This window comes from Triplophysa rosa, linkage group LG21, assembly GCF_024868665.1.
Source record: "Triplophysa rosa linkage group LG21, Trosa_1v2, whole genome shotgun sequence".
In the NCBI taxonomy this organism is placed as follows: Eukaryota; Metazoa; Chordata; class Actinopteri; order Cypriniformes; family Nemacheilidae; genus Triplophysa; species Triplophysa rosa.
The window spans coordinates 19,255,772-19,277,082 of NC_079910.1; the positions used below are offsets into that span (position 1 = coordinate 19,255,772).

General features: G+C 41.7%; 1 protein-coding gene across 1 annotated transcript; it reads right to left on the reverse strand.

The window, feature by feature from the left end:
• Nucleotides 1-826: 826 nt before the first annotated feature.
• Nucleotides 827-5,863, reverse strand: LOC130545391 (uncharacterized). Its single transcript, XM_057319847.1, has 3 exons — nt 4,689-5,863; nt 1,497-2,497; nt 827-1,306 (listed from the first exon to the last, which is right to left on the reverse strand). Exons 1-3 carry the CDS (start codon nt 5,689-5,691, stop codon nt 827-829), a joined length of 2,484 nt encoding a protein of 827 aa, XP_057175830.1. The 5' UTR covers nt 5,692-5,863.
• Nucleotides 5,864-21,311: the final 15,448 nt, after the last annotated feature.

Sequence of the window (21,311 nt, forward strand, 5' to 3'; positions counted from 1 at the left end):
GGAGTGATGAGAAGTTGGAATCCGTGAGCGGCTGGGAGTAGTGCACAGTAGAGGTTGTAAATATGGGGATTTCAGAAACCATAAATGAACATGGCTTCGTGGGTGTCCCTGGGGTTAAGCCTGATACTGGAAGGAGGCGACTGAAGGAGGGAGCCAGCTGTAATAGTGGAGGCTCCTGCTGGGGTGAACGCTGCTGTGATGCTTGCTTCCGTAGAAGTTGTAGGCGGCAGAATGCGAGACGGAAGCACTGGCCTCTGCGGAGGCGATCGCTGCTGCGACGCTGGCTTCGACGCCTTAGATGGAAGCACTGGCCTCTGCGGAGGCGATCGCTGCTGCGACGCTGGCTTCAGCGCTTGAGATGGAAGCACGGGCCTCTGCGGAGGCGATCGCTGCGGCGACGCTGGCTTCGCGCTTGAGATGGAAGCACGGGCCTCTGCGGAGGCGATCGCTGCGGCGACGCTGGCTTCAGCGCTTGAGATGGAAGCACTGGCCTCTGCGGAGGCGATCGCTGCTGCGACGCTGGCTTCGACGCCTTAGATGGAAGCACTGGCCTCTGCGGAGGCGATCGCTGCGGCGACACTGGCTTCTGCCTTTAGATGGAAGCACTGGGCCTCTGCGAAGGTGGTCAGCTAGCGGTGATGCTGGCTTCTGCGCTTTCGATGGAAGCACGGGCCTCTGCGGAGGCGTCGTGCGCGACATGCTGGCTTCAGCGCTTGTAGATGGAAGCACGGGCCTCTGCGGAGGCGATCGCTGCGGCGACGCTGGCTTCTGCGCTTGAGATGGAAGCACGGGCCTCTGCCGAGGCGATGCTGCGGCGATGCTGGCTTCAGCGCTTGTAGATGGAAGCTCGGGCTTCTTCGGATGCTTCTTGTCGCGGCGCTTGCTTCCATGCTTGAAATGGAAAAGCTGGTGGCTGCTTGCCACTAGGTAGTCGCTGTGGCGATGCTGGCTTTCCACGCTTGGGATGGAAGTGCTGACCTCTGCTGTGGCGGTCGCTGCGGCTATGTACTTCCAGCTTGGGATGGAAGTGCTGGCCTCTGCTGAGACAGTTGCTTGCCGTGATGCTGGTGTCTACGCTTGAGATGGAAGTGCTGACCTCTGCTGAGGGGTCGCTGCGGCTATGCTGGTTTCTACATTGAGAAGAAGTGCTGGCCTCTGCTGATGTGGCTTTGAAGATGCTGATTGCTATTGTTGCGATGGAAGCGCAGGCCTCTGCCGAGGCGGTCGCTGCTGCGCTGTTGGCTTCTGCTGTAGAGTCTGCTGCGGCAGAGCCCGAGACGTGGGCGCTAGCCCCTGCGGGCGCGGTCTGAAGCAACGGGTCTTGAATGAAATCCCTGGTGATTGCTGAGGTGGTTGCTGTGGTGGTGAGGTCTCCCGCTAGGGAGATGAAGGCCGAAGTGGTGGAGGTTCGAGCCCGTGCAGGTGAAGGATGGATTCTTTAGATGATTCGGGAAATGAGGGTTCGATGGGCTTCCCTGATGATGGAGCGATCTGACCTGATGTAGCTCTTGAAAGCTTCCGATGTCCAGCGCCCTAGTGCTTGAATTTGAGACTGCGAGAGGGCCTTTTTGGGCGGCTGTGGTTGCTGCGCCTATGCGGAAGGAGTGGCCGGAAAAGTGGTCTGCGGGGATGCCGGACAGGAGCAGGACGGCTTTGAGGTGCTTTTGGAACCAGAAGCGTGTAGCTGGGCGGTTGGATTCGTCGACGAAGAGAGGATCCAATAAGTGGTTTTGGTTTGGGATTTCCTGAAGTGAAGGTAGGCTAGGAGGGTCTGATAAGGTTGAATTGGTGACTGGAGGTTGAATATGTAGATGAAATGTCCTCTCCTGGTTTGGTCCGTCTTGCTTTGTAATTGAGAATGACATCGTCTCTGAATCGAGTACTGACAGGTCCGATACCGTTGGATGGATTAGCGGGTTAAAGATGGATGTGATAGAAATTTCCGAACATCTTAGAAAGCCGAAGAATGCTAGGATAAACATGGTGTCGAGTGTGCGATCGACGTGCTTGGAATGATATCCTTTATGGAGGGTAGAAATGCATCTGGTCAGTATATCCAGGGTTATAGGTTGCCTGGCGTCTGGGTGAGCGGGCAGGGTTCTTTGAATGCCCTTGATGAGCATAGAAGTTTGGGAGCTGGCTATGGCTGCAGATGGAGAGTTGAATATGAGCTTGTGGAAGAACTGGACTCCACTCATGTAACCTTTAATTGAGCTGGCTTGGAGATTCTTTGAAGAGTTTAGGAAGGAAATGTAGGAGGTGATGGTGAGGACAGAAAAATAGGGAAAGGGAATGCTGAACGCCTGGTGAAAAGACTTGAAGCTTTTCCATGCAGTGAGATAAGATTGTAGGGTCCTAAGGGAGACGGCTTGGGTGATGGAGTTAAGAGAGGCATCGAGGAGGGTTTTTAGGGGGTGGTTTACAAGAATATCAGCTCCGAATAGGGAGGTACCGGTGTTGGCAAGGGATCTGCTTCGGACGCCAGCAGCCTGAACTTCTGGAAGGCAAAACGAGAAAGGGCGTCAGCAATCTGATTTTTTGATCCAGGAATATGTTTGGCAGTTAGAATGAACTGGTCACAGGCTGAGATCCAGATGAGGCGTCTGAGGAACGGCATTAAGGCGGGGGAGTGGGAGCGGCCTTTGTTAATACAATGAACAGTTGCCTCGTTATCACAATGTACGATTATACTGGAGGCCGACCACTCTTTCCCCCATAGGGATGCTGCGACGACAAGTGGATACAGCTCAAAAAGTGCTGAAGATGCTAAAGCCTGCGGAATCTCTAAGAGATGGGGAGGCCAAGTGGATGCAAACCAACGGCCTTGGTAAAAGCCTACGAAACCGATGGAAGGGGCGGCGTCTGTGAACAGGTGAATATCGGCGGGGGAGGAGGCCATGTCACTGTAGAAAAATGACAAGCCGTTCCATTGTCTGAGGAATTTTATCCATAAGCTCAGCTCGTCAAGGCAGGGGCTGGATATGGATAACGTGTCCTCTAGAGCGTGTGCGGAGGACGCGAGAGAAAGGAGGTGTGAAACGAACGGTCGGCCTTGCGGGATTATCCTCATCGCAAAATTCAGATGGCCGAGAACAGACAGTAGCTCGCGTTTGGAGCAGCGGGGATTAGCTAATAGGGCGGAAGCGATCACGATCGTTCTGTCGATTTTCTCTTTTGGCAGAGAAGCCTGGAATTTAAGCGAGTCTAATTTAATTCCGAGAAATTCGATGGACGTGCTCGGTCCTGCAGTTTTGTCTGGGGCTAGGGGAACGCCAAGATTTCCGAAAACCTGCTGGACTTTTGCTAGATGCGTAGCCGGAAGCGAATCGGGAGATGAGATGATTAAAAAATCGTCTAGTAGGTGGATGAGGTAGGGAATTGCATAATTGTTAGAGAGAATCCAGCAAATTGCCTCTGACAACATGTCGAAAATTTTTGGGCTGCTTCTGCAACCGAAAGTGAGACGAACAGAAAAGTAAAATTTATTACGCCATCGGATGCCAAAAAGGTGCCAGAAATCTGGGTGGATAGGCATGACTTTAAACGCGGATGTTATGTCGACTTTGGCTAGCCAAGCGCCACGACCGGCATGTTTAATTAAAGTGATGGCTTGATCGATGTTATGATAGTGCAGAGAAAATTCCTCGATCGGAATGAGGCTGTTAATGCTTGGAAAGGCAGAGCCGTGTGGTGACGAGAGATCGAATATGAGGCGCTTTTTGCCCGAGAATTTACGTGTCGCTACGCCAATGGGGCTAATGCGGAACGCGGTAAAAGGGGGTGCGTCGAAGGGGCCGATAATGAATTTAGCGTCGATCTCCTTTTTAATGAGGAGATCGACTGACTCCGGTTCGGCGAGCGCAGACTGGAGGTTGGGGCATATTAAGCTGTGTGATGGAAGACTGATAACGCCGGGGTCGAAGCCGTTCGTGAGACCGGTCAGAAGATATTCAGTGAACTGAATGTCGGGGTGCGAAGACAACTCGAAAGACAAACAAGAAACATTCACAGGAGTCGAGAGGTAATTTTTTAGATTTTTATTCTGAACTTGAGAAATTGGGCATACAATTCGAGCATGTGCAGGAAGCGACAACGCTGCCTGGTGCACCTTCCTACATTGAAGTTCCTGCATGCCTCCAAATTGCTGGGTTGCCCACGGGTTTGGTTAGCTGGGCGGTTTGGCAGGCGCGGAACAGAGGAAGTGGATTTGGAAGGCGAATCTGGGCGTGGGGGAAGAGAGGGAGTGACTAGGGGACAATCGGTTGTGGAATGCGCTACTGAGCGACATACCGTGCAGGAAATGTTGCGAACGCCCAGGAAAACCCTGTTATGAAGCTCAGTGTCCAGTGCTCCCCAGTAGGGGCACTGGTTCCACTGAGCTACACGAATGGCACATTTGGCAGAAAAAAGTTTGTGGTATGTATAGAAATGCGCGCCCCCATAGGAGAGAGCGAGCTCTGCCACGATGGCGAGGTAATCGCCCAGCTCGCGTCTCCTATGAGGGAACGCAGTGCAGATCACCTCTATGTAGCGGTTAAAAGCGACGGTAAATTCGGGGAAGGACAGTGTGTGGGTGTGGTTGGGTGACTGATTTTTAAACGTGAGCGATAGATCGCCGTAAGTGATCTGCCGCTCGGTTGACAGGTGTGATAAAGGTGAGAGGAGAAAATAAAGGTCTGTGTCCGCACCTGTCAAGATCTGAGATCTGATGTTCCCCGAAACTGGAGGCGGTTCCAAGGCTGGTGCGTTGAACGGTACTGGCATTGCTGTCGCCGTGGCCAAAGAGAAGTTCGATCGGTTCTGCGGAAAAGAGAAAAGGGGGGGGATGGCGGCCGCCTGAGCGGCTAGCGGAGTCATGCTCGCGCTAGCAGCGGCTGCTGGGGTGACTGGGAAATGGCCGAGGACCGGCGCCTGCATCGCTAGCTGAGGCAGCCTCGCGCTAGTGGTCGATGGAGGTGCCGTGGGCCAAGAGCCAGGGGCGGGGAATGGGAATGGGTGAGAAAGCACCGGAGCACCAGGTGCTGGAAAGCTAATGTTTCGTAGATGACCCGCGGTGTTGACTGCTGGCGGGGTGTTGGCTGGAGGAAGAAGCTGGCCTACGGCGAGAGGGACGAGTTGCTGGAAGCCCTCGATCGATGGATTCATGGCGTCCGGGAAATCCGTGGCGGTACCCGCGCTCACCAAAATCCTGCTGTGCCGGCTTGCCAGCGGGCGGCCACGATGAGCTGTGGAAATGGATTGCCCGGGCCGGGAATAAGGAGAACCACGAGCCGCGCCCGGCTTGTTGGTGGTTTCTTGCGGAGCGGACTTCGGTGCGGCGGTATCCGCCAGGGAAGAGGCGTAGAGGCAGTAAAGCTCCACCTTGGTCATCCGCCTGTGGAATTGGACGTCCGCGTTGGAAAGAGCCAGTCGTAGGCCCTGGACAGTCCATTTCTGGATGGCGGGGATCGTGTTGTGAGTAGAGGTGTAAGAAGAAGCCGGAGAAGGAGGTGGAAGTCTCTTTGGGCCAGGTGATGAAGTGCCACCTCTGGATTTAGCCATTCGAGGTGCAGAACGGCAGAGCTGGCGGCCCCGTGATGAAGCCGGGGAATCGATTAAAGATTCCGAACCTGAGCTGGAAAGATGGGAAGCGCTCGGCGGCGCTGGAAGATTGCTGGCATATACATCGTAGATAACGGGGGTCTCGGACATAGCGTCGAACTGAGAGTTGATGCTTAATCTTAAGAGATAGAGCAGGTAAGATGGTTTTCCTATTTATAAGAGTGCTTGCTTGAGCTGATAGGGTAGATGCGGTGATTGCTGATGGTAGACCAGCCGGGCTGATTATATGCTCCGTCTCCTCCCGAACTTTGTTAATTAAACATGATTTGTTGCCAGAAAGCATCATTAAGCCATGGTAAAACATTCCTATGTTTATGTTTATTATTAACTTTCTTAGTAAAGGAGGATATCATTTTATTAATAGTTGAATAAAACAAATTGCTACAGTTCAGAATATTGTCACTGTGCAAGAGGTTAGACCAGTCAATTTGCTGCATTGCATTTTGAAAGTTAATCATTTTATTTTTAGGAATTCTCTGGCAATTAGATTTGGTTTTGATTTTGCTGTTAAAACTTTTTTTTAGTGAGTTTCCTATCAAATAATGTGATATTATGATCAGATATACCTGTTAAAAAATTATACGATTTTGTTATTCTTTCCGGTCTATTTGTAAACCTCAAATCAATTTGTGTCTGAAAAGAGCTAGTCACTCTTGTTGGCCCTTTCACTAACTGTGTAAAATCTAATTTGCTTACTACCTCCTTTAATTTCTTCCTTTCTGATTCGTTATCCCAATTTATATTAAAATCACCCTAGACTAATAGTTATTTATTCTGGTCACATTCCTGAAGAATAAACTGTTATTGGCTGATGGTGGTCTATATAAACAAATATAAAAACATTTCTGAAGACAATGAGACTTTAAGACCAATACATTCCAATTCAGAACTATGGGACCACTCAATTTGATGGCATTTAATGGACACTTTGACATAAATTAATAGTCCTCCCCCTTTACCTTTCTTTCCATCCCTCCTAAAAATATTATAACCAGACATTTCTAGTGCAGCAATGGGAGTAGTTTCAGATAGTCATGTTTCAGAAACACAGAGGAAGTCCAGATTTGACGCAGTCAATAGATGTTCCAGTTGATTGCTTTTAGAGATGACACTGCGAAAATTTAAGTGCCCTCCTAAGCGCCCGCCTTTTATTACGTTAGAATGAGTTGTTTCTATCTAAAAACAGCACAGGTCCCCTTGCATAGAATGTCGTTGCCATGTCGCCATGTTGTTTCTGTAATAGCCCTGAACAGACAAACTGCTCTAAAGAAACTCGTTTCGTAAATACATCATCTCATTCGGAAAAGAAGCGAATACGTAAGATCTTAATCCTCTTGTCGTGATTCTCGGGGTGAGACACGGAGACAAGGACAGAGGACCCAAGTGCAGACAGCGGGTAAGGGGTTAACAAGACCGACTTTAATAATAACTACAAAAATACAAAACAAAGACCCACGTGGGGGGTAACACAATAAAACACAAGGGTATAAAACATGACTAGACTAACTACACTTAAACAAGACTAAAGTTAAACATTTAACATAACTAAACTAACAAGAACTCACCAAACAGGACACACACGCAACAGTACAATGAACCAGCACAGGACAATGAAACATGAGGACTATATAAAGGGGACTAAATCAAGAAGGGGACAGGTGCGGGACATGGACTAATTAACAAGCAATAATGAGACGAAAGGGCGGGAACAGAGACGCCACACCGGAGAGAGGGAGTATATCGAAGGCCAAAACTGTCTCTCTCCACATAAAACAAGAGGTTCTGCCATGGCTCTGCCACAAGATCAAGAAAAGCAAGACAAGATGGGGCAGAACCATGACACCTCTCTCAGCATCCGTAGTGCTTCGAAAGGGGAGGGCTGGAGAGAGTGGTTGGTTGCAGTTCGCAGCTTCACCGCAAGATGCCAATGCTAAAATTACACAATGGTCCTTTAATAGTAGTGGTTTGTCATTTGCTATGTGGTTAATGAGAATTTCTGGAAGGTTGTTTGCATGTTGATGTGTTTTTATTCATGTATGTAGCACAGACTATGTGGAATGACTTATAGAAGTTTGATACTTGAGGTTTGTTCAAATTCTTAACCCTAAGAAAACACCACGGACAAAGACAAAACCACACAAACACATATACCCACCCAGCCATGCACAAAGATAAATACACACACACACACACATGGAAATAATCTGCGCAGTGCGAGTTATAATCGGTGGTCTGTCTGCTATATATCTGCAGACTTTGTGTAGATTTCTGTTCAGTAGTTATGCACAGTAAGCAGTTTCTTACCACACACACTGCATAGTGATCATGCATAATAATTCACAAAACGAAACTAGTGAATGTCTAACTAGGCCTACACCATTATTATGAAACATTGTAGTCCATATTATAATCGGGATTATTAATGTCAAAGAAAAAAAATACAATTTAAAGGTTGTGAAGGGAGACTTTCGATGCTAAGCAGAATTTAGTGTAGTGCAATAATCATGGAAACTGTAATTGGAATCTCAAAATTTGTTTCCATTAATAGCACAGACTTACTGTACTTCAAATATTTAAACACAGGTGTAAAAGACTACTGGTCTGCAATAGTCTCTCAGTTGTTGTTTATCAGATATGTATACAATTAAATGTGTTTGTAAAGTGTGCAATCGCTATTATTGACATATTAATCTAGTGTGAAGTGTATAAAGATCAAACTGGAAGTAATGTTACAACACACATGTCCACCTGCAGAGAATGTGAGCTCTTGAGGTTTGTGTATTCTTTCCTCAGGGGTTGGGCAGTGAACTATGCTCTGCTGATCGAAAAATATTCTGGGAAGTCTTCTTATGCCATATGATTTAGTGTGAGGAACACAACTGTTTTTAAGTCATTATTCACAGCTAATCTCCTTTTGTTAAAGCTTTTGTTAGCCTCATGTGCGCTTATTTTTCATTTAAACATGGCGCCCCTGCATGCATTGCACTCTTAAAAATAAAGGTGCTTAAAAGGTTTTTCACAGCAATGCCATAGAAGAACCATTTTTGTTTCCACTAAGAACCATTTAGCCAAAGGTTCTCTGAAGAACCATCTATTTCTTACTTTCTACTTTTATAATTCAGATGTTAAATGTTCTTTATGGAACCAAAAGGTTCTTCAATGGCATCAAAGAACCTTTTGAAGCACCTTTTATTATGAGTGTATGAAAGTTTCGGTAGGAAACGCAGATTTAAGTTTTGCTTCATTCTTCATACAAAGCTACTATATGAACTACTTTATAGTGCAACACTGTTGGAGCTTGGAAATATAAAATTCATTCACTTTTGTCGACAAAAGACAGTTGTGCTTTTGGCTGCAGGTTTAAATTTGACTTTTCTTTTGTGTTAAAGACTACTCACTTGATAGCCCAGTCTTTGTGTTTGTGTTTGGTTACCATATAACATTTTATTTTAAGTTTAATTTATACTTATGTTTTATCATATATTAATTGTATTAAATTACATTAAAACTTCTCAACAGTTATTTATTGTTCGCGTAGGTCCACCAGAAGTTAAGCTTGGGCCACGTAACATTTGTTTACGTTGTTGCCGTGCAAAACCATCTGTAGAAAACTGTATGTTTAATGGTGCTTTCATTCCAAAAAACTCATTATCATCTGAGGTATGAAAGAACACGTCACAATGCAAATTAATGGCCACATTTGCGCCATTAATGGATTTTTGTTTACATGCATGCCTGCAGATCATACATGCTTTGAGAAAAAGACGTTTCACTGCTGTTCTTTATTCTGCTGTTCTTTATCCCCAAAATTACTCAGAAATGTCATTACAAATAAAGCTTGCTGTTCAAACGTACATAAACACGAATACTTTATACTGATGATATGTCACTTTTGCTTTAAGGGAACTCTGATCACTGAAAATGCACACACACAAAATCAAACAAAGCTCTCACGGTCTTGATATCTCCATGACGATGTGTTTTTTTGTGAAGACCAGCGTGTCCATAACCAATGGGATTAATTCTCTCAGGCCTGGCTGCACGAGAACGGCGCAGGATCACAAGCTCTATTCTGATCCCAGGAAACATGTTGGAACTCCACCACAGCTTCAGCAGAGCTGGAATGTCTGTAATGGATTCATAACGTGCCGAAAATATTGCCAAAACAACTCCAAACTTCTGCTCTACTCCAGCACTGAGGATCCTGAGAAAAAACGTTGTTGTTTTCTTATCTTACAATCAAACCTATAATGACTCTGAGTAATCGCATCTCTATAAAAAGCTCTTCCTTGCTGCCCATTTCCTGCAATCAGACCGGCCCATTATCACTCATTTTTAGTCATCAGATCAACCCAAACTACAGATGATTCCACAGTGTTCTGGTTGTTCTAGTGTAAGAAGTTGATTTCTGCAAAAGTTGGGATTTCTGAAAAGTATAAGAAGTGGTTCTTGCTGGTGCATAAATCGCTGCTACAATTCAAGGGTTTAGTGGGCTGTTGCTAAGATGTTTTTTTTTTTGCAATTCACTATGGGGTTGATACTTTGTTATGGTCAGTTGATAGTTGCTTTGGGTCAACAGAGTCCACCCCCTAGTCTGGTCCTCAAACATGGCTTCACTTCAATGTGTCTCCCAAACTACAAAAGCTACTCTGACAGCAGTCCAAGGAAAATCCTAAATATCAATTTATCAAACCCCCAACGCTTCCATAAGGGACAAAGACCTATGCACACATTCTCTTGATGGATGGTTGAACATAGATCAGAGTTTCTCTAATGATGTATGCAGTCATCTGCACAGCGGTGCTATCTGTTATCTGAACTACATTTACCCTATCTGAGGCTTTGACTCTTGTCGCTGTGTATGTGTGTGTGTGTGTGTTTTTATTCCCACACCACAGTGGTATTGCACACATACTTTATGACTCATGTATAACATAGAGCATGTTTAAAGACAATGCAGTAATTACACATTTATAACAGGCAATTACAGACAGGGTTGTAAAAAGTTTAATAAGAATGCATACACCAAGGGTAGGATATGACATTGAATGGAGACACGGATACACACAAACACTCGTGCATGCCACACAAGGGTAAAGGTCTCTATGTGTCCCACTGCCCCAGTGCTGCCCACCGATTAGATTTCACTGAGACGGATTTGGTGGCCACATATCCTTGAACACAAATGCGAAACAACTTTTATTTGTAAATAGTATTCTGAAAAATGCTAGTTCTCTGCAGAGGTACGGTATTTCAGTTCATAAAGATTTGGGTGTGGGATGGTAAAAGTTCTTTCAGTGTGTTCCTATTTAAAGGTTTGCAGCTAGTAAACTTGTAATTGTTTTCTGCAAATACGTTCTGACAGTTTTTGTTATAAATTTTCTATCCTGTCCTTACCACACACTTAAAAGTCTCAGTCTCGCTTATGGAGGACTAAACCTGCAAAAATTATAAATAAATAAATGTATAAATAAATAAATATATAAACGAATAAATGTAATAATATGAAAATAAATAAAGGAATGAATGGTTTGATAAAACAAAATAATTCGTTTTAGCTATTATTGATCTTAGCTTTAACTTTTCTTTTCATTTTTTAAATTGATTTATTATTTTTTGTGTCCATTTTTTAATTATTTTTTATTATTATTATTATTTATTTTTAGATTATTTTATTTATCATTTCCTTTTATTTTTACATTTATTTATTTATACGTTTATTTATTTTTATATTTATTTATTATCGCATGTATTTATTTCCACTTTTATTTATTTATTCTTGAATTTATTCTTACTTTTCTGTGTCTTGTATGATAATTAGATGGGTTGGTCTTGCCTACTATTGGTTCAGCGTAGATTGAAGCGTTTGATCGATTACTCTTGACTTGTTTTGGACTAACGTCACGTCACTCACTGATCGTTTGCTTCGTGTATAACGTTAAGTAACTATGGCGGGCGCACAATTAGCTAGAGAGTTACAGCATTTAGCCAATGAATTCGATAACCATGCATCAAATGACTATGTGTCATTCAGATTAGTTGCACTTATTGATGATTTATTACAGATTGACGGCGAGATAAATGACAAAGTTCTCCCTCGGTTGTTAGCCTCTTTGCAGCACATTCAAAGTCTGTGCGAGTCAGAGGGTGCTATGCTATGGTGGCGTTACAGTTCAACTGGTGAAAATCATAAAGCACAAAATGTAACAAGGTTTAACTACACAGATGAGCTTGTAAACCGAAGTCGCAAGCTAACGCTTTGTCAAAGTGATAGATATAAGCAGCCTTTCGGTTAGAAAAAGCGTAAAGATTTAATGTAACATGATGTAACATAATGTAAATGAATTGAGACAAAGTGAACTTAAGTCACAAGTTAACACGGTAGTAATGAGCATCGTTCTTTCACTACAGGGGCCATCAAATGGAAACAATTCCTTCTAAAAAGACGTGGTTACTAAACGGTACTCGTAAACTACATTCCATAAGAGATAAATAACACAGAGGTCACAAGTTAAAACGGGCATATTCCCTTGATTCATCCAGCTGCATATTGTTGTGTGACATCTTGATATTATTGCAAAGATCCACAGCAGATAGCATTGCGAAATAGCTTAGTGTGATTGTTACCGTAGTGACACGCTGCCTCGCTTTATTGTATGGGTACGAATCCCGTGTCAAATCGCTTTATTTATTTTTTCACCTCGCTTCAAAGTCTGTGTTTATTAGACATCTTAATATCAAGTCGTCTTGTGCTTTCAGAATCGACGAATCTGCTGAGGTCGTTCATGCACCTCTTTGGCAGAGGACCTGTAACCGGAACTTGGTCACCACCTTAGCACCCCCTGACTCGCACAGATTTTGAAGAAATTTGTCATTTATCTCGCCGTCAGTCTGTAATGAAACATCAATAAGCGCACCTAATCTAAATGACACACAGTCATTTGATGCATGGTTATCGACTTCATTGGCTAAATGCTGTAACTCTCTAGCTAATTGTGCGCCCGACATAGTTACTTAACGTTATACACGAAGCAAACGATCAGTGAGTGACGTGACGTTAGTCCAAAACAAGTCAAGAGTAATCGATCAAAACGCTTCAATCTACGCTGAACCAATAGTAGGCAAGACCAACCCATCTAATTATCATACAAGACACAGAAAAGTAAGAATAAATTCAAGAATAAATAAATAAAAGTGGAAATAAATACATGCGATAATAAATAAATATAAAAATAAATAAACGTATAAATAAATAAATGTAAAAATAAAAGGAAATGATAAATAAAATAATCTAAAAATAATAATTAAAAATAATTAAAAATGGACACAAAAAATAATAAATCAATTTAAAAAATGAAAAGAAAAGTTAAAGCTAAGATCAATAATAGCTAAATAGCTAAAAAATTATTTTGTTTTATCAAACCATTCATTCTTTTATTTATTTTCATATTATTACATTTATTCGTTTAAATATTTATTTATTTATACATTTATTTATTTATAATTTTTGCAGGTTTAGTCCTCCATACTCGCTATCTGTCTCCAGCTGGGTTGTGTCCTGGGGGGGTGTAGTTTTAGGGACAGATGTCCTTAGGGGGTGCTGGTATTGTCTACAGCAGACTCTAAACTGTTATTATCCCCAAAACCCTCAACCCATAGGGGACTAATTTAGGTCAGGGGTGGGGGAGCGACAGTTCAAAATAAGACAGTATGACAGAAAATTATCTAAAGACGCACTTTGCTTATTACAAAAGACATCTATAGAAACAAAAATAAAAATATAATGACTATATTCTAACCCAGAGCCTTAAAAAAATATTTGAAAACAATTTTATTGACTATTTTTACTTTTGGGGACTTCCCCAAAGGGAGGGTTTGTCAGATTTAACTTACATTCATTGGTCAAGCTTATAACCATACTATAAATAAACCCAGACACACATATGTACGACAAACCTTTCAGTCAGTTGTATATGACAGCAGCTTCTGTTAGACACACTTTGATTAAAAGCTTGCCACAATAAAGAAAACCAAAAAAACACTCATTCACAACTTGCCAACACACAAGCAGTTGATTTAGTTAAACAGAGAGCGCCCTAACAGCAAAGCTGAGGCGCTTTAAACACACCAGTCCTGACATCAGTGTCCAAATCTTGCCACAAACACACACACATTCTCACATGCAAAGGACATTTTTAAATAGTTTTCAAAAGCTACACTGACATTATAAGTCATAAAGATACAATTTGTGAGTCTGCACATACAAACATTACCAGTGTGTCCAGAGAAATAAAATGCACACACTGAAATAACAACAAAGCACTTCTGAAGACTTGTGCTAGGACGTTTAGTAAGCGTATTCTCTTACCTGTAGGCATTTCAGTTACATCCAGATTTGATCACATATCCACTTAGTATTCCAGACAAGTGCCCCCCCCCCCACACACACACACATATGCACAGACAAAACACACTTTCCTCTAATCCTTCAATTCACTTTACATTCTCCTAAGACTCCCGGGACAGATACGTCTGCGTGAGGGTGACAGTGAGAATATCTGCACAGCACACACATACACACACACATTCAGTAAATCCTCGCTTCACACACACATAAGTGCTGAGCTCCAGTGAAACAGTCCGTTCAACCTCCTTGTCACTCACTCACTGATCAGTCCTGGATTTCTCCCTCTCGGTTTCCCAAATCTCCCTCCCTGTGACTCCTCCCTCTCTGACTGCAACAAATGACAAGCTCTACTTCCACATGACTCTCTTCTCTTACCGTCTCTCTAACCTCCTGTCAACCCTTTTCATGTATATTTTGTTCATTTTCTTTATGGTGCTATGTTGATTTCTTTAAAGTATTTCTACGTACACACAACAAAGGTTTGGCACACTGGCTCTGTACCAAACTCTAGAGAGCTGACTCCATAGGCATCACCTTTAATGTGAAGCACACTGGAGATTCAATCTATTGATTAATAGAATGTGGCCTTTATGTTAGAATTTATGTTGAGGTTCGTGGTTATATTACAAAATGCATTCTTTGGAAGCAGCATAAATTGCCTACCTCACGGAAAACAAGAGCACACCTATGAGAGAGGAAAGCATATTGTGATTATCTCATGTTAGTCAGCAGGTTCAGTGACCCTCACACACACACACACACACACACACACACAGAGATTCTATGAGAAAGAAGCAGGGGATTCAGGTCTGATCAATAGCTTAGAACAGCCTGATAAAGACTACACATCCCCCCTCCCCCCCCCATTCCCATACAAGACCAGCCCACCCCGCCTTCAACAACAATGCACCACTGCTACTTCATCAAACACTTTTAGTTTCGATTTTTTTCAGCATCCTAATGAGCCTGATTAAATCTTACGTTGCTCATTGCACATTAACACTAAAGATGAAAGTCATTTGATTTCATTTAGAAATTTTGTTTAGTTGTTTTAGTAGGTAACTAACTAATTACCTACAAAACAAACAAATGAACCCACAAACAGATTAAATGATGAACAAACAAAGGATCCCACTAATAAATGAACAAACAATAAAAATTAACTAACAGATTACCAAATAAATGAAATAGCTAGTTAATGAACTAGCTAATTCACTAACGAGTGAGTGAACAAACAAACAAGCAAGAAAATGGAAGAACAAACTACCGCAATTAATCAGCTCATGAAAAACAGTAGCAAATAAATAAACTAATCAGCTTCGGAATTAAAACATTTAAACAAACGAACAAACAAGCGCGTTAAAGAACAATAGAACAACCAAACCAATTAAGACAGTAACAAACTAACAAACAAACAAAAAACTACAATTGAAAAACAATTAATTAAGAAAATAAACCAACAAACGTTAGCATCACAATCGTTGGCTGTTCTTTTCACACATGCATTTGTTGTCACTGCCACTGAGAACAGCTACACAAAGCTTGAGTAACATTCACTGGGGTTAGTAATACAGCATGTTTGAAATAAGTAGTTCTTTTAGATTTGGCCTGAGCTGAAGAGAGACAAACTCAGGAAGAAACAGAACAGGTACAAGCTAGTACAAGTGTTTCACCTGAATGACTTCAGCACTAAAACACACTCGCACTCCAAACACATTTGACATAATAAGATGAGCAAGTCTGAAAATAATAAGACATTTTAATGAGCACTGGAGGAACACACAACCCCACAGTGGCCAGTTTCTCAATTCTCAATCAACAAGGCTATTCATATCCAGTGACCCAAATTAAAGCACCTCTCTCTCTCTCTCTCTCTCTCTCTCTCTCTCTCTTTCAAACACACACACACACACACACACACTCATGAAAAACCCCACAGAACCACTTCACAATTTTACACCGACAATAATCCGGATTTATCACATTGTTCAACATATTTGTAAATAAATGTGTGTGTGTGCGTGTGTGTGTGACTTTAATCCATCAATAACTGACAACTGGCTCTTATAGCTTATGTTAGAATGCCGCACACACACAAATGCAGGGCTATTCACAGTTTCACAGTTGAAAACTGAAGTCTAATCCCTCATCACTCAAACTAATTTAACAAAAACCCGGCTTCAACAGGAAGAGGATAAGATTTCACACAACAAATGCGCCCTGTTACCTAACCAATTAGCTTGCTATGACATGAGGACATAGCCCTGAATTGTATTGTCTTTACGTAAAGATAATAACGATGACTTTGGACAGTATACCGTAGCATATTGGTGTGGTGGTATTCAAGCCTTAATTCTCAAAATAGCTTCTTTTGGGTTTTACATAAGAAAGAGTAATTTACAGGTTTTGAACGTTTATATGAAAATAAGAATATGCTTATTTCGATGCACATTATGTACTTTGATATTTGTGGGGTCAACAGTAGTGGTCAAAACTAACGGTAATGTTCAACTTTGTAAAATGTATGTCTTTAGCTTTAAAATGTGGTACGTGTATTAATTAAGCTCAGCTTGGGAAGAATTTTAGGTACACAACTTTTTATGTGAAGAATCACTTATTACTAAGTGAAATTAACTTAATCTGTTGTGATTTTGAAAACATTACAGGGCGGTCCTGAACTAAACCTATACTCCTAACTTATATAGTGAAAGAAAACCACAGCGTGCGCACACACACACATACAACATTGGGGTGGGGGGCTGTGGGTTGCCAGGAAGACAGCTGTTGTTATGACAACGGCTCAGTGGCTGGCCTGAAAGTGGGGATATGAGAGGAGGGATGGGCCACACAAAAGAGCATCATTAATAAACCACTTGGTCACTCACTCTCAAACAGACAGAGAGAGCGACAGAGCAAGGGTAAACACCACAGTAGCTGCTCATGGGCACACTAACCATCACTCTCACAACTGAGCTAAATACTTGTTTGTTGCAGTTTGCACACATGATTATATTTACATCACGATCCAAATGAGGGTTGTGGGTGGTGGGGTAACATAACAAAACACAAGGGTATAAAACATGACACCAAGGACAAGGACTAACTACACCTAACCAGACTAAGACAACACTCGAATTAAATACAAAATAACTAAACTACACTGACAAGACAGGAACTCACCACATATGACACACACACACACACACACACACACACACGACAGTACAATGATTCAGCACAGGACAATGAAACAAGAGGACTATATAAAGGAGACTAAATCAAGGGGACAGGTGCGGGACATGAACTAGTTAACAAGCAATAACGAGACGAAAGGGCGGGAACAGAGACGCCACACCGGAGAGAGGGAGTATATGGAATGCCAAAACCTCTCTCCACATAAAACAAGAGGTTCTATCATGGTTCTGCCACTAGGTCAAGAAAAGCAAGACAAGGTGGGGCAGAACCATGACACTTTGCTAGTGGGCAAAATGAAAAGTTCTAAAAGGCTGAGCAGTGGTATACTGTTTTCGACATTTCAATTGCTCCTGCACTGCTGGATTAGCTTTCCTGTGGCTCAGTGGTTAGAGCATGGCGCCAGCAACGTCAAGGTCATAGGTTCCATTCCAGGGGATTGCGCATAGTCAGAAACAAATGTATAGTGCAATGTAAGTTGCTTTGGATAAAAGCGTCTGCCAAATGCATAAATACAATTTAAAAAAATTTAAAGTTTAGATTGAGTATGCAAATATTCCTTGAGTGTGTATTCTCTCACAACAAGCAGCAGCAGCCAATCTTAGCCGATGTGTTGATTTGTTTAATATAGACCAATAGAAACCAATGGAAGCCACAGTAAACTTTCTGAAAAAGTGAGCTGTTTTGAACTACTAACTACTGTTTTTTTCACTAAAAGTTCACTTTGTTTTGGCCAGATTTTGTTTGAAATGTCATTACACTAGTTCATTCTTCAATTTCACTTTAAATATATCTGGATCTTATCTGTGTTTTTTAATGGAGGAGGGACCAGGCTGGGTAACGAAATACATGCAACTTAGTTACGTATTTAAAATACAAAATTTGAGTAACTGTATTTCATTATAGTTACTTTTAAATGGGTGGTAATCAAATTACAGTTACATCCGAAAAGCCTTTTAGATTACCAAACTGATTACTTGGAATTTTAATGTCATTCATGTAAACAGCAATGGGGGATTCTCTGACTCTGAGAAACCATCTTAAACTACAGTTATGCTCATAAGTTTCATACCCTGTCGAATATGCAAAATTTGAATAATTCGTACAAAATAAGAGTGATCTGGTATCATAGAAATTGCATGGTAACTTTATTTATATTGTCCTGAATAAGCTATTTCACATAATAGAAGTTTACATATACTCCACAGACTGACTGAATTTATACAAATTGCCACATTAAAAAAATTGTACCCTTGAATCTTAATTGTCTGTCATTACCTGAATGATCAAGGACTGGTTTCATGTTCTGTGATAGTTGTTTGTGAGTTGAAGTAATTTTTAGGTAATTGAAACTTTTTTTTCACAGTGCTGACTTTTTCCTCACAATTGTGAGTTATTGACTTCTTATCTTAGAATTGTGAGACATACACTCACAATTGTGTACTATAATGTCCAATGAGGGAAAAATGTCAAACTAATGTTGTTTAAAATAATATGCAGAGGAAAGCCAAGTCCTCTGTTTGGTGATCCCTTTGTTTTGTATACCTTATTAGTTTTCCAAAGTATTCTAAGTATTTAGATTAAGTTACAAAATTTGTGTAATCTAACGAAATACGTTACAGATTACTTTTTGAAGCATGTTGTGACGAGGGAGGCGGGACGAGAGCCGTGAGAGAACGAAGCGAGGCCGGTGGCGCGAGTGATAATGAGTGTCAGCTGTGCGTTACACCGGTCTCGCATCTCTCACGGAGGAGCTCCGGAAGCATAAGAGGAGGAGCGACAGGAAGGCATGACGAGAGAGGACCAGGCCTGGACATTGTTAAGTTTTAGTTATGTTTGTTTAGCCGGCAGTCGACCGTGAGGTGGCTGCCGGCCTTTTACTTTCATTTTGTTGTGTGTTTATTTGATTAAAAGTTTGTTTAAAGTTTGCCGGTTCCCGCCACCTTCATTGTCTTGAACTTGCTACACATGTATTTTGTAATCTGCAGTGAAATACATTTTAAAAGTAATCCTCCCAGCCCTGAGAGGGACCTATGTAATTCTGATTACGTCATATTTGAACGTCTGCAAATATAAAAATTAATAATGATTTGTGTGTATGTTTTTGTTTGATGTAAATATCACCTGACCCCAATAACACAGACACGCACACACACTTACAAACTTTTGTTTAATAATGGACACTTTTCATTGAACACAATCCAGTGGTATTGTACCAGCACTGCCAGATTAATCAGATCTGAGGAGCGCAGCTACTATGAATGTTGTATAACATCATGTCATTGACTATATGTTAATTACATAAATTATTTGTGTTTGTTGTATGTAATGGACTTCTTAGCAGACGCGTGTCATAGCTATACACTAGACATAAGAATACTTTTATAAATTAAATATTTTTTTCTAAAAATGAGAAAATATGTTATTTTATATAACAATATAAATGTATGGTATGTCCTAGCTAGCTCTCTCTCTCTCTCTCTCTCTCTCTCTCTCTCCCTGTGTGTGGGGGGAAGTAGGAAGTGCTGTTTGGACTCAGATCATCATGCTGGTTGAGCGGTCAACAGGAGGTGGAAATGGCCTTCCTCTGACGAACATAGAAAGCAACATAGATGTGTGTGTGTGTGCATGTGTCAGCTTTTGCCTACATTCTGGAGACCAAATGTCCTGACAAGGAAACAAGAAATCAACTACGATGTTGAAAGCAACCTCTTAAACCAATGAAAACCTGTCAGTGGAAGTCACCGAATTTGAAAAAGCTAAGAAAAACCTGTCATTTAAAACACTAACAATCATTTAAAATTTTACCAAATGTAAACAAAGTTCAAACAGGCAGCACATTTACACACTGATATAATAACTTCATTATGTTTCCAATGATTTATCTGTTCAATATTAAAACAATTGTCCACATTGTCCACAAATGTCCACATACCGGTTTCACACCAGAAAATTAATAATAAACACACAATATCTCAATATCTAAACATTCTTAAAACATGTAAATATATTAGCCCATATCAGAAAATGTGTAGTGTATACTTTTTTCCATTGGCACATTATTTGACTTTTAAGTGTAAACCTAACTAAAACAGTGCATTGACACGCAAGCATAAAACACACAAACGTTGATATTTAACATAACACAGTTTGTTTGGGATCCTGACAAATATAATTATTTTATTATGAATGCATACGTTGCATTCATCTGAATAAGCTTTATTGTACAGTCTTTAAATAATAACGCACATTGACTCACCTTCAAGCAGTTTTTCTACTGTGTCCTGACCTCTGAATTGATTGACACAGTATTACTGGCAGTAAAAAATCCTTTGTAAGTGTAATTCCATGTCCTATGGATTTTGTCTTCTTCACCACCTCATACATCGCTTGTGATTGAGTCTCAAAGTCAGGCTGAGCACTCTACAGCGTCCACACCTCTATGAGATCAGAGAGTGAGAGAGAGATCAGAGAGAGTGAGAGTGAGAGAGAGAGTCTGATGATCTTTCTGCTGATGTACCATCCCATCACAAGACACACACACACACACACACGCACACACCACACATCACACACACTACACACACACACACACACACACACATCACACACACACACACACACACACAACACACACATCACGACACACACGCCACACGCACAACACACACACACACACGCGCACAAGAACAGACTGACACATGATGTAAAGCCAGTAACTAATCAGTTAATGCTGCAGGCATCACAAATTAAACATTATTAATGGAATTAAACGAGAGAAAGTTGAAAGAAATAAAGTTGGAGAGAAAAGAAGGGGTTTAAAAAAGATGAGAACAGCCATCGGTGAACCATTTTCCCTCTCTCTACACACACACGTTCAATGTGGTCACTTTAAAGAGGTTACACGCGACAAGAAATAAGTCTAGAAATAGGTGTGTGAGACAAATATTGAGATGCAATATTTTTAACTCTGCGGAGATCTAATGTTTTAATTTCACACACTGAGAGCGTAATAGGAGGATAAACGGACGTTGGGACCTTTACTCAAAAGAAGTCGACACTTCCCAATTAACCTCACACATATACACACATGCACGCACAGACACACACA

Excerpts from the sequence above, each read along its gene's own strand:
- LOC130545391 (XM_057319847.1), bottom strand. The coding sequence starts at position 5,691 with ATGTCCGAGACCCCCGTTATCTACGATGTATATGCCAGCAATCTTCCA. Across the intron at positions 2,498-4,688 it reads CAGATCTCAGATCTTGACAG|AAGTTCAGGCTGCTGGCGTC; the intron begins GTGCGGACACAG and ends TTTGCCTTCCAG. Across the intron at positions 1,307-1,496 it reads GCTTTCAAGAGCTACATCAG|ACCGCGCCCGCAGGGGCTAG; the intron begins GTCAGATCGCTC and ends CCGTTGCTTCAG.